This window comes from Eumetopias jubatus, unplaced genomic scaffold (assembly GCF_037043125.1).
Source record: "Eumetopias jubatus isolate StellerSeaLion01/CBP00866 unplaced genomic scaffold, mEumJub1_p1.0 scaffold_5, whole genome shotgun sequence".
Classification (NCBI taxonomy): Eukaryota; Metazoa; Chordata; class Mammalia; order Carnivora; family Otariidae; genus Eumetopias; species Eumetopias jubatus.
The window spans coordinates 74881605-74895597 of NW_028274811.1; the positions used below are offsets into that span (position 1 = coordinate 74881605).

Genomic DNA, 13993 nt, shown 5'->3' on the forward strand with positions numbered 1-13993 from the left:
AGAAAGTAAAGCTGTAAGGATTTTCGTGTTTTAATTTAGGAAAAGAATGTCAGCAAGGTTTCCTCATTAATACCTTATTTTCAGTGATGTGGAAAAATGTCCCTTACAGTATTTTTGCCTCATGCTCCTTCACTGATGGTTATTTCTCTTAATATCTCAGAAACCTGAAGATGACAAAGACCCCATTGATGCCCTGTCAGGCGATTTTGACAGCTGTCCTGCACCCACAGGAGCCTCAGAGAACACAGCAGAGGTGCTATACTTCTTAATATGGACTTTGTGTGTCTGCATAGAGCTGTAGGCTGCAGAACGAATTCAGTGATGCCATAAAGAACTTGAAAAAATCCATAATTATACTACCCAACATTATTGGGCATATTTAGCTTTTTCCATATGTTTTACATAGTTGTGTGTGTGTATGTATATTCAATACTTTATATGTAATATAATTTATATATTACATAACATATATAATTATATATACTTAAACATTAAATATATATATAGGATACATATATATGGTCCATTATTTCAGGTAATATGCATGTGTAAGTTTAAGTTCATATCTAATACAATACTTATTTCATAAGTGTTTTTCATGTCGCTGTATAACCTCCCAAAGCCATCATGTTTGATGGCCACTCTCTTGGCATTGGACCCTAATGGTTTGTCTCTGCTCATTTAAAATGAGAGCAGGCCCCACCCACATGGCGCCTTCTCCTGGCTGTTGCCCCCTGGGGTTTCCTCTCCTTTCTGCCAGTGCCCAGCTGGCTGATTCCACCCCCCCCCCCCCGCCCCGCACCCCAGGTCAAGGGCGCCCCCTGGCCTCTGGGCCCCACTTGGCCTGTGTTATACCAGTGCGCTGTGCAGCTGTGCTCAGCGGTAGCAGGTGCTCAGAACATATGATTAAAGGTGAATGGAAAACTAGGGGTACAACAGGTATGCGGCCTTGAAGCTATAGCCATGCCCTTAATGCAGATCATGTAGAAAAGTGAATTGAGTGCCCTTGAAAGTCATTTTCAGAACAATACTGCAGATCTGTTTGCTGTTGTTTTGCTCTTATTAAACACCTCCCCCAATCACTGAATTGTCAGTCCTCTCCTTGTTGGGTGATTTAATTTCTAGACTACTTCAGCATCCTTTTTCTTGCTCCTGGATAAATAATGCCTTTTTGGTGAACGGGACTTTGTGTGAGACTTGCCTGCAGCTCTCTGTGATGAGTTTCTATCGTTAAATTTGTTGTCCATAACACTGAAAATGAGTATCCCATTCTTGCTTTGTTGGCACATAAAAACTGGTACCGATAGAAACAAACACTGTTTTGATGAGAATTCCTCATGGAAATTGGCAGAACATCAGTGTGACCCACACTTTCCTCTGTATTTTTAATCCTTTTTACATTCTACCTTAACCACTTCTGTGTATATTCAAAGTTTTCCATTATTTGATTACACTCGATGGGCTGATGATAACAGTAGCCTCATTACGTTTCCTTTGCTTTAGGACAAAGTCAAGAGAACTGCTCCCAGCACCAAAGCAGCCAAGAATGGAGGTAAAGCAAAGGAGTCCGCCAAGGTAAACAGCCCTAAATATTACTACAAAGTAGCAATTACATGGTGTAGCATTTATGCTTTTAACCATTTGGTTTCTAACTGGAATCTAGTCAGAATATCCCAGAGCATATCTTGCTTAAGAAATTGAAGTTTTAGAGACTTAGAAAAGCATGTGGGACTTTAGAAATCTAAATGATCATTCTTAACGCAATTCAAATTTCTTGCATTTCCCCCCTCTGTCTCACAGACTCTGGATGAGCCCACTCTAATTTTATGGTCCACAGTGCCCACCGAGCTGTCTGTGCTAGCCCACAATCAATGTAGCCCCCCCTCAATCCCACTTTCTTCGGACTCTCCTCCAGCTACACTCCCTTGTGTGCAGCTACCTTTGCCTTCAACTTCAAAGAGAAAGTGGAGGCCACCCTGCACAAAATCCCGAAGGTCGCCTACCCACCTCCCTACTGACAACCTTCTCTCCTGCTTGCCCCAATGTGGCCCTTCTCTCTGAGGGGTCAATAATCCACTCTCTCCAGTCTGTTCATCTTGATTCTTTGTCCTTGTATTATAAACAATTCCAGTTCTTTCACCACTGTAAAAGCAGTTCTCCAGTTATAAGCCTACAGCCCAATTCCTTCAGTACTTTGACCTCCCTCAGACATCTAGGACTCCTGCTTCCTCTGCTTGAGCCCTACCTGCAACCAGTGATGACTTACTGGTTGCTAGTTCATTGGTCCTTATCCTTCGTTTACTTGATCTCTCAGTAGTAGGCTTTGGGGCATTAAGAGTTGATAATGTGGTAGATTGAGACTTTGGCAAATACTTGGAAGGGCAAATTTTTTTTATCCCTCCCCGCCTCCAGAGAACCATAGCACTACTTGAAATTGCCTATTGCACATTCCCATTTCTGTATAACACATTGACAGATCAGATTCATAATCTGTTTCATTAAATGTAAACCGCTAGTTATAAAAAAAATTATATACCATTAAGGAAAATCAGCAATTTGATTATGAGATGTTATGCACTGTAAAAACCGTAGCAAATTCAGACATTTAAATGGTGGTGGCAGCAGTAGGGGAGATAATGCCAAGAAATGGGGTTGGTATAAATTTTAGGACATGGAAGTAGTATACAGAATTAAGATCTGAGGGTTTCTATGATCCAGAATATTCATTAGATGCTACCTGGAAGGGAAGAGTATTAGTTCTACTTTCTAGAGCACCGTGAAAAATGATGTACTAAGATCAATGAGAAGAAGTTACAGGGTCCAAGGGTACCTGGCTGCCTCAGTCAGTAGAGCTATAACTCTTGATCTCTGGGTTGTGAGCTCAAGCCCCATGCTGGGTGTAGAGATTATTTAAAAAAAAAAAAAATTACAGGGTCTGATTTCTTAGAGCTGGGCGTTAATGGAGTGAAACTGTTGGGAGATGCCTATTAAAATTACTCCAAGTGTGCTCAGGGCAGGAATGTAAATTAGACGAGACAATTTCTAGATCCTTTCCTATTCTAAGAACATAGAATTTAAAGGCTATTTCTATGATCCCCTCACTATAATGAGAAACTGAAGGTATAGCTTTAAAAACTATATGCCAGCTGCATCAATATAGGCCAGCTCAGGTCATAAGATCAAGGAACTCTAGGAAGCAAAATGGTGACCTACCTTCTCCCATGGACACACTGAACCTACAGGTGCATATCTAACAATGTCCTGTGAAAAAAAGCCCAAAACTAGCTGAGTGACTCCTACTTACCTAGCAAATGCGAGCAGCCCAAATGGAAGCAGGTGGTAGACAGGAACACAATCTCACCAGAAACAACCCCAGTCACCATGACCCATAATCAAAAGGGAAGTCAAAACACACAGCTTCTTCCTGAGGAGCAAAGGATTTGAACCCCTCATTAGGCACTGCACCTTTTAAGACCTGCATTTGAGAGAGAAGCCCACAAATATATAGCTCTGAAATCCAATGGGGCTTGTATCCACAAGCCCCACAAGGCTTTAGTGATCTGAGAAATTTTCTTAAAAGGCTTGAGAGCACAGACTCACCTGCTCCAGAGTCCAGCATGGAGGCAGCCAATTGAAAAGCACCCAGACTTTCTGTGAAAGTGTAATGGCTCATCTTATGCATTGACCTGAGTGTCAGGCATCTTATGTAACACTTGTCTAGGGGCCTGTTTAAATACTTTGCAAGACAGAAAGACAGTGTCCACCAGCCTCTATCTCCCTCTGCCTCACTTCAGTCATCAGTATCTGCTGGAAAGCAGTTAACATACTCATCTGGAAATCTAGTTTTTAGTGACTGCCACTTAAGGGACCCCCCAGATCACTGGGCTCTGGCAAGCCAGCCGGACTTAGATTGTGGTCTCACTGGACTGTATATATGTGCATTCTTTAACTGATGCTATGTAAGGCATTGGCTTCCAATCAGCTTCAATCTGGAAGCTGACAAGAGATCCTCCCCTTTGGGACCCTGACAGAACATGGCACCCTCTCAAACACTAGGACCCACTAAAAATAAAATTGTCTAAGCAGCCTATCACAAAGGTTTGGGAGATAACCAAGAGCTCGGGCAGGGTTAAACAATAAGGTTCCATCTCCTGCATCAGGACACTCCTTCAGGACTACCAGAGTGTCTGTTTGATTTAAAGTATAGAAACCAACACAGAGTCAAGGAACATGAAGCAGTGGATGAATAGCCTCCAAATCAAAGAACAAGATCAAATCTCAGGGGGAACTCAAACAAAAAACAAAATAGAATGGACCTAAGCTATTTACCTGATGAAGAGGTCAACATGATAGTTAAAAAGATGCTCACCAGGGGCACCTGGGTAGCTCAGTCAGTTAAGCGTCCAATTCTTGATTTCAGCTCAGGTCATAAGATCAAGCTCCACATTGGGCTCCGTGCTCAGTAGGGAGTCTGCTTGGGATTCTCCCTCTGCCTCCTCCCTGCCACACACACACACACACACACACACACACTCTCAAATAAACAAATATTAAAAAAAAAAAACTCACCCAGTTTGGGAGAGGAATAAATGAACACAGTGAGAACTTCAACAAGAGATGGGAATAATGACAAAGTACCAAACAGAAGTCACAGTGCTGAAAAATACAGTAACTGAATTGAAAAATCGAACAGTCTGTGAAGCATAAGAAAGGATTAGTGAACATAAAGACATAGCAGAACCCACCCAATCAGAGCACTAAAAAGAAAAAAGAATGGGGAGAAAAAAAGTAAAGATAGGTTAAGGGACTTACAGGACAACATCAAGTAGATGAACCTTAACATTATCGGGGTCCCAGAAGGAGAAGAGATAATGGCCGAGCCCTTCCCTAACCTGCAGGAAACAGACAGGAAACAGACATCCACATCCAGGATGACCATAGGATCCCCCAAGAAGATGAATTTAAAGACACCCACACCAAGTAACATTATAACTGAAAAATCACAAGTTAAAGTCAAGGAGAGAATCTTGAACACAGCAAAAGAAAATCAACTGTGTCTATCAGCAGACTGTTGGCAGAAACTTTGCAGGCCAGAGCTAGTGGCAGCTATTCACAGTGCTGAAATTTAAAAAACAAACACACAAAAAAACGAACTTTCAACTAAGAATCTTCTACCTAGCAAAGCTGTCATTCAGAATAGAAAGAGAGCAAAAGTTTTCCAGACAAGGAAAAGCCAAAAGAGCTCATCAGCACTAAGCTAGCCTTATAAGCCATGTTGAAGGAACTTCTTGGAGCTGAAAATAAAGGGTGCTCATTAGTATCAGGAAAACTTATGGAAGAACAAATCTCACTGCAAAGGTAAATATACAGTAAGATTTAGAATAATGTGAAGGTTGGGTGCCTGGGTGGCTCAGTTGGTTAAGCGACTGCCTTCGGCTCAGGTCATGATCCTGGAGTCCCGGGATCGAGTCCCGCATCAGGCTCCCTCCTCAGCAGGGAGTCTGCTTCTCCCTCTGAGCCTCTTCCTTCTCATGCTCTCTATCTCTCATTCTCTCTCTCTCAAATAAATAAATAAAATCTTTAAAAAAAAATAGAATAATGTGAAGGTGTAAATCAATCATGTACAAAGCCAGCAGGAAGCTTAAAAGACAAAAGTAGTAAAAACTGACTATAATAATCCACTAAGGGATACACGATAAAAATATGTAAAATGCATGTCAAAAAACAAAGGATGGGAGGAGTAAAAATATACAGCTTTAGAGTGCAAACTTGTTATCGACTGTAAATAGACTTTTACGTTGTCATACATAAACTTCATAGTAACTGCAAAGCAAAAATCAATAGTAAATGCGCAAAAAAATAGGAATATAAGCTTACTAATACAGAAAGTCATCAAATCACAAAGGAATAGAGAAAAAAGGAAAAGAGGATCTACAAAACAGCCAAAAAACAATTAAAATGGCAATGAGTGCATAATGACCAGTTACATGCCAACATAATGAACTGTTTAGAAGAGAGAAACCTATATCCTACCGAGACTGAAATCAGGATGAAATAGTAATTACTGACCAGTTCAGACTAAGGAGATTAAAGCAGTAATCAGAAGCCTCCCAAACATTCAGGACAAGACAGCTTCACTAGAGAATTCTACCAAATATTCAAAGAATAATTAACACCAATCCTTCTCAAACTCTTCCAAAAAATAGAGAAGGAAAGAACACTTCCAAAGTGATGTTATAGGACAAGCATTACTCTGATAACCAAAGCACAGCAGGACATAAAATCACAAGCCAATATTCCTGATGAACATAGATTTTAAAAATATCCTCAAAATATTACCAAATGGATCATATAACATTATCAAGTGGGATTTATTCCAGGGATGCAAGGCTGGTTCAACACCCCTGAATCATTCAATGTGATCTATACCACATTAATAAAATGAAGGATAAAAATCCTCTCATTTCAACAGAAGCAGAAAAAGCATTGGATAAATTTCAACTTTCACTTATGATAACTCAACAAAGTTGGTATATATAGAGACATACCCCAACATAACAAAAGCCATATATGACAGACCCAAAGCTAGCATCATACTTAATGGTGAAAAGCTGAAAACTTTCTTTTAAAATGAGGAAGACAAAAATGCCCACTCATCACTTTTATTCAACATTCTATTAAAAGTCCTGTTCAAAGCACTTAGGCAAGAAAAAGAAAAGGTATCCAAATTGGAAAGCAAGAAGTAAAACTGTCACTATTTTCAGATGATAGAATATTATATATAAAAGATACCAAAGAATTCCATCAAAGACTGTTGAATTTAGTAAGGCTGCAGCATACGAAAATCGATATACAATAATCTGTTGCAATTCTATATGTTAATAACAATAAAATTAAGGAAACTCCCATTTACAGTTATATCAAAAAATAAAATACCTAGAAATAAATTTAACCAGGGAGCTCAAAGAACTACCCACTGAGAACTAGAAGACATTGATGAAAGAAATTGAAGGCACAACTAAATGTAAAGATTCTGTACTTACGGGATTGGAAGATTTAATATCGTTAAAATGTCCATACTACCCAAGACAATGTACAGATTCAGTTCATTCCTCATCAATACTGCAATGGCATTTTTTTTCACAAATCTTTTAAAAATCCTAAAATTTGTATAAAACTACAGAAGACCCTGAATAGCCAAAACAGTCTTGAGAATAACTAAGCCAGAGGCATCACACTCCCAATTTTAAACTATCTTACAAAACTGTAGTTAACCAAAACAGTAATGGTATTGGCATGAAAACACACACATAGATCAACTGAACAGAGTAGAGAGCCCAGAAATAAGGCCACACATATATGGTCATTTTACAACAAAAGAGTCGAGAATTTACAATGGGGAAAGGGAAAGTCTTTTCAGTAGTATTGGGAAAGCTGGACCCCCATCTTAAACCATACGTAAAAATAAAATGTTATTAAAGACTTGAATTCAAGACCTGAAACCAGAATACTTCTAGAAGAAAACATAGGTGGTAAGCTCCTTAACATTAGTCTTAGGAGGGATTTCATGGATTTGATACCAAAAGCAAAGTCAACAAAAGCAAAAATTAACAAAAGGGACTAGATCAACTAAAAAGATTCTACACAGCAAAGAAAACCACCAACAAAATGAAAAAACGAAGAGAAAACAAGGAGAAAAGGGAACCTCATACACTCTTGGTGGGAATGTAAATTGGTGCAGCCACTAAGGAAAGCAGGACGGAGGTTTTTCAAAAAATTACAAATAGAAATAGCCTTTGATCCAGCAGTTCTTCCTTTGGGTATTTATCCCTAAGAAAAGGCAAACTTAGGAAAATACATGCACCCCTCTATTCATGGCAGCCTTAATTACAATAGCCTAGAAATGGATACAATCGAAGTGTCCATCAGTGGCTGTATGGATCAAGCCGATGTGTATATATACAATAGGGTACTCTTCAGCCCTAAAAATCTTGCCACTTGTGGTAACATGAATGGACCTTGAGAGCATCATGGTAAGTGAAGTAAGTCATTCAGAGAAAGATAAATACCACACGATCTCACTTACATGGGGAATCTAAAAACAAAAGTAAGCTCATCAGCTGGTGGTTGCCAGAGGGGAGAGGGATGTGGGGTGGGTGAGAAGGGTGAAGGTCAAAAGATACAAACTTCCAGTTATAAAAAAAAAAAAAAAAAAGTCATGGGACTATATAGTACAACCTAGTGACTACAGTTCATAATGTTATATTTGCATATTTGAAAGTTGCTAACAGAGATCTTAAATGTTCTCATCACAAGGGGAAAAATTTTACTTACTGTATTCATCACTTTGCAATATATACCGCATACCGAATCATTGTTGTGCGCTTGAAACTAATGTTATGTCAATTTTATACCTCAAAAAAGGAGTGAAACCCATAAAGGATATAGGAAACCAGATTTGATAATTAGTTGCTCATGGATTTATCTCTAATAGATTATATTCTCAGCCGATTAGTGCCCAGCAATGCCCCTAAGAGTGAATTCATCACTATAGAATGAATGAATAGCATCCAAGAACACCTGTGTTTTTTCTTCAATTACCCTAGCCTTCAAAAAAAAAAAAAGAAAGAAAGAAAAAGAAAATTAGAGTAAAATACTTTAAATCACTTAAGGTTATTTTTAGTTTACAAACTTGGAGAACAATTCAGTTTGGACTAAATGAAATCCTTAGGCCCATCTTATTTTCCTCCACTGACCTGTCATCTTTTGACCCTTTAATTCTGAAAAGCCCATCTCCTCTTAAGCATCTTCTGATAGATCTGCTCTTTGATACTTAATCCAGGAAAGAAGGAGTTCAGTGATGGTTCTGCTTTCCCTTTTAGGCAAAAGAGGAAACTTCCAAGCTAAAAGCTGATGGAAAAAATACAAGTTAAAGTTCACACTATTTGGTAAGTTACGTGTTTGTTGTGAGTGAAGACTACTGTACCTTCCACAGACCTGTTATAGGCAAGGGAAACTGAGTCCAATTCTGACCTATGCTCTCTTTACACTATTGACATGAAATGTACATTGCACTGTCCAGGTTAATTTGCTGAAAAGCAATAAATGGAATCATCTGCTACTGGAATGTTTAAAAATAGTAATCTTATAATTAAGAGCTCTTTAAAATATCAGGCCAGGGGAGGAGGGGGGGGGGTGGGTTAGCCTGGTGATGGGTATTAAAGAGGGCACATTCTGCATGGAGCACTGGATGTTATGCACAAACAATGAATCATGGAACACTACATCAAGAACTAATGATGTAATGTATGGTGATTAACATAACAATAAAAAATTAAAAAAAAAAGTACCAGGCCAGACTCCTACTAAAGAAAATGACCACCTAAGTCTAGCCGAGTCTTTGACACCCAAATGCCTGTGACTGCAGGTTACTGTGACAAAGCCCAGTTAGCCTGTGACATCTTACAGAGAAATGTCCTTATGATGCTGATGTTACCAAAAGACCAACATGGTGGGCTGGACAGAAGTACCCCTATGGTCTAGTGGAAATTACAGGGTTTTTTGGAACAGAGGCAAAAGAAAAGATTGCAAAACTAAGATCAACAAAAGTGGTCAAAGTCAAGTGCTTTGTTTAATTCTACTTGATGGTGACTAAAGAACTCATTTGGATGAGGGAATCTCTGAGATACATGTTGAGGGCCCTTATAATTCTTACTATGTAATTCCTCTTATTGAAGAACAGATCTTATTCTAAGCCATCGAACCTTATGACCACTGGCTGACCAAAGCCTAAAGAAAATAAAAATGTAGGTTAGATTGGGTTAGTCTTTGTCACCATGGTCTTTTATTTCCTTTAACAAGGGGGAGGTATCCTTATTAGAACTATTCCAAAGATTTTCACCCAAGTTACAAGTTTTCTGTTTTCTAAATTCTAGAATTTTCAAAGAACATGCTCATGTTTACTTATAGGAAATTCCTTGTTGCTGTTAGTGCTTTTACTAAATGTTAAATTTACTATGCCTGTATCAAGAAAATTATCAAACGGTTTACTGGATTTTTTTTTCCTTTGAATTTTTCAAGGTATCTGCCTATAAAATCTTCAGGTGGATGGTGACTTTTGAAGGACAAAAGGTTTTGAACAACAGCAAATTTTTCTGGGTGGCTTCTAGACAGTGTTACTTGTCGAATCTTGACATCCTAAACATTGGTTATTCTTTTCCCAGAAAGAAAATGAATTTGTGTGGTTCATCTGTGTTATTGTACTGAGTGTTGATAAACTTTGAATTTTTAAAAAATGCCTTCAGTTGGGAGAGATGGGAACTTTATATTTCTACGAGATATATTTGATAGTTTCTTAAAGCAACACACAAAAAAAGGAAAAACCTTTGCAAACTTTTGCACATTCTACACACAGTGCCTGTAAATCTCATTCATATTTTCAGTTAGCACTTAATTCTTTTGTTGTGGTTAGCATTTGGAAAACAATGCTTTGAACATGTTGAATGTCCTGATTTCTCATGATCCATTTCCTCTTGGGCTTTGGAACTGTATTTGAGATTTCTTTGGGTTAATGTTTATAAGTCCCCCAACCTAAAATATTGTACATTGGGCACATTATCTCCTCTTGGGCTGCTAATAAATTGATAACCTGGACAGACCAGGATGCGCTGCACCCAGTACTGTTTTTTGCCAGTAGTTAGGACTTCCGCACCTTAGAGCCAGCACAAAAGATATTGAAACTTGAATCAAGTCAGAAGAGCAAAATGCATTCTCTGTGTCACCACATAACAAGTTCCAAGAATAGTAAAATCTAATCCTTAGAATATGCATAGGCCTTGAACTCACTTGGGTTACCGTGTTAAGCTATGCTTTCCATTTCTGATACATGTAACCAGAACAGCCAGTCGGTTCGCTTAGAGCCATTGCCCTGTTAGTCCGTGCACTGTATCCCATCTGGCTTCAGGGAAGTTGGGTTTACCAAATACAAAAACTTCGACTTGAAAGAAAAATAAAAAGCCATCCGGAATTTAAAAACCTGTTTTCCCCCTAGAGCAATTCAAGAACTAGATTCTGAGATCCTACAACTTTGACTGCTTTCTCAGATCTTTTGGAATGCATTGTTTATGAATATAGCACTGATATCCTTGAGGGGAGTCTGATAAATACTTAATTTCATCCTTATTTCTTGGTACTGAATGCACGAAAAGATAATCAGGTCCATGTCATCAAACTGATTTGCAGTTTGTTTCAGAGAGTACATACCCAGCAGGTATTCTAAGTTTTTATAAGAACTGGACTGACTTCACTAGAACTAAATATCACCAATACTGTCTAACGGTGGGGGAGGGCAAAAAAAAGAGCAAGTGCTCATAACGGGGCCTAAAATTAATTCTCTTTAAAACTTCTCTTTAAAAATCATGCACATACCTAGAGAATTTCAAACTTCACCCACTTTAAATTCTGTGTATCTATCCCATGAGAGATGCAGGCATTATTCTTTTATTCTAAATCTGGGAAATAAAAGCCGGTGTTAGGGTGACTGAACATAACGAGAACATAAACACATCCTCTAGGATTTAACTGTATTTCTATTCTAATTATATAGTATTAAGTTGGGGTTTTCTTGTTTTTGGTTTTTAAGTGAAACCATCGGCATTGACAGATAGCGTGCAGGGAAGCGGCTGCAGTATTAGTGATTTCCATGCATATATACAAGTACTTTTAAATCCAAAGATTTAAGGCATGCTTGTAATAGTAAACATAAAAGGTACTCTGCATATGCCTTTTTGTTCATGAGAAAGGTCTTCAAGACTTGGTGATGATTAGACCAAGCTACAGAATTGGTGTCCTTTGAAACCTAGCTCATGAGGAGGAAATCATTGCAAATGTCTGCTCAGAGGCCAAGAAAACAATCTTTAGTACCAAAAAAAAGGTATTTGCACATTGTTATAGCAATATTGTATCTATTTAGAAAATGGGACTTTGCCAACAAAAGCAAATTAAAATAGGTTCCGCAGGTGACCAGAAATGAAGGCCACTATTTCCATGTTTCATTCAATCAAAATACAGAACACAATTAAAAATATTTTACATTAAATCTTGGCTTTGTATGTCTTTTAGAAGGTTAATACCCGGGGTTGGAAATTACCAGCAATTTCGGGTTTTGATTTCTCAAACCATCAGACCATGCAATACATATAAAAATAGAATTGTAAACACATTTATGTCCAGAAGTCACTCTGTTCCACAGTGTATTAGAACACATTGACATTTTTCATATCCTATTCGTTTAAGTTTTACAGTATATTAAAACTCATAAAAGACTTCAAAGACAGTACATTGTCCACACGCTAATTGTATTTTCAGTTATACGGTACATAATTTATGGGAGACTGCTGCGACTTAGTCGCACTAAGTGCCACTAACAAGTTATTGGGGAGTTGTGAGCTAGGCTGACACGAAGCAGGGAGAAGCACCACCTACCCAAGGGTCAACAGCTCCCAGGTTCAACTTCAGATGAAAGCTTCTCCTCTAGACCTGAATGCTCTCTGCTTTTTCAGAGGGACACACTATCAGGGTCCCTGAGAAAGTAGACCACACACTCAAATAAGGATTATTTGAGGCGGGTTCCAAAAAAAATTTTTTTTTCCCTCAAATTTTTTTTTTCCCCGTTATAAGCAATTGTTCTCTGAAGGAGCCCACAGGTACCACCAGGGCCCGTGAAAGCCGGGCGCTCACTTCAGCCCTCCCTCAGCCTGGAGGGATGAGAAGAGGAAGCTGCTACAAGGAAGACTTTGAAAGGACTGAGGGGAAGAGGGCCGCCTCTCAGGAGCTAGCTTGGGTGGCGGTCAGCCAGGGAACCAGGGTAATAAAACACCCCCTTGTACTCTCTGCCACCCCAGCTCCCAGCTGCCTGCCTGGAAGCCTGACCAAAAGAGAGACAACAAGTCTGAGGCCATGGGCCTATAGGTCAGCCTCTGGGCCTGCAGCAGATGAACCAAGTGTTCATTGTTCAGTAGTCCCCACTATTCACAAGTCTTTAGGGGACAGTGGCTAAATAGCTTATGGATGACACACACGTGGGGAGCAGGGCTTTGGAAAGCACAAGGCTTAAGTATAAGGAAACAAAAGGAATAAGGTACTCCTCCACAGTAGGGAACCCACCCACCCCTTGGGTTAACATTGCAGGGCAACACCTGTCAATAAAAGACACAGCAGCAGTAACCCATCACCGGTCTTTTCATAGGAATAGTCCAGTGAGGAAGAAGGAAAAGGAAGTATCTTCAGTGGAGCCAAAACAGCCATCTCTAATTTGAAAATAATCACATTTGACAACATTTTAGCGATAATGCATCACAGGAACCAGCGAGGAACAAACTGTTAGAGCAGTTCAAGCTTCTCGCTCTGTAGCCACACTCTGATCTTCTCAAAATTCTTATCCATCCAACGGATGTTTTCCCCAATGGTTTCAATTGTTTGCTGGACACAACGTAGCTGAGAACCCTTTTCTTTCAAAGAGCCGAAGAATTCTTTTACCTGGTAAGGAAAAACCAGATTTTTAAAAAATTTATTATATTACACAAATCTAAGTTTGGTCTAGTTAAAAGAAAACTGAAGCCAAATTTCCAGTGTTTGTCAAAATTCTACATAGAAGGCAGCGCCAGGTGGATCTGCATACAATTATGTACACATAAATTTAAGCTATATGAAATGAACCCATGCCTTATGATGTCAAATTTTTATTTTTCTCTGCAGCTTTTTTTATTCACAGTTGCCAGATTCTAAAAGACTTCACTGTATACCGTTTAATAATTAGGGTTTGAGTGTATTTATTATGTGTTGTTATATACATGCAGATGCAAACTTTATTTTTTTAAACATGGTATCTAAAAAGCAGAATGCGCAGAGTATCTTCTTGGCCAAATAAAACAGCTCCAACCACACAAATGCAGTCTTTCTCCGTGGGTCTGGCCTTATAGGTCATTAGAGAAAC

General features: G+C 38.9%; 2 protein-coding genes across 16 annotated transcripts in view; one reads left to right on the forward strand and one right to left on the reverse strand.

Moving 5' to 3' along the window:
- CAST (calpastatin) overlaps nt 1–10672 on the forward strand; it is a 109549-nt gene extending 98877 nt beyond the window's left edge. For all 12 annotated transcript variants that reach the window (XM_088023404.1, XM_088023403.1, XM_088023402.1 and 9 more), the window contains 4 exons: nt 161–253; nt 1504–1575; nt 8883–8948; nt 10081–10672. In XM_088023404.1, the coding sequence (XP_087879530.1) occupies nt 161–253; nt 1504–1575; nt 8883–8933 (216 nt within the window). In that variant the 3' untranslated portion in view covers nt 8934–8948; nt 10081–10672. The remainder of the gene's footprint in view (nt 1–160; nt 254–1503; nt 1576–8882; nt 8949–10080) is intronic.
- A 1271-nt stretch (nt 10673–11943) lies between these two features.
- Nucleotides 11944–13993, reverse strand: part of ERAP1 (endoplasmic reticulum aminopeptidase 1) — a 38558-nt gene continuing 36508 nt past the window's right edge. For all 4 annotated transcript variants that reach the window (XM_028092044.2, XM_028092043.2, XM_028092045.2 and 1 more), the window contains exon 19: nt 11944–13536. In XM_028092044.2, the coding sequence (XP_027947845.1) occupies nt 13381–13536 (156 nt within the window). In that variant the 3' untranslated portion in view covers nt 11944–13380. The remainder of the gene's footprint in view (nt 13537–13993) is intronic.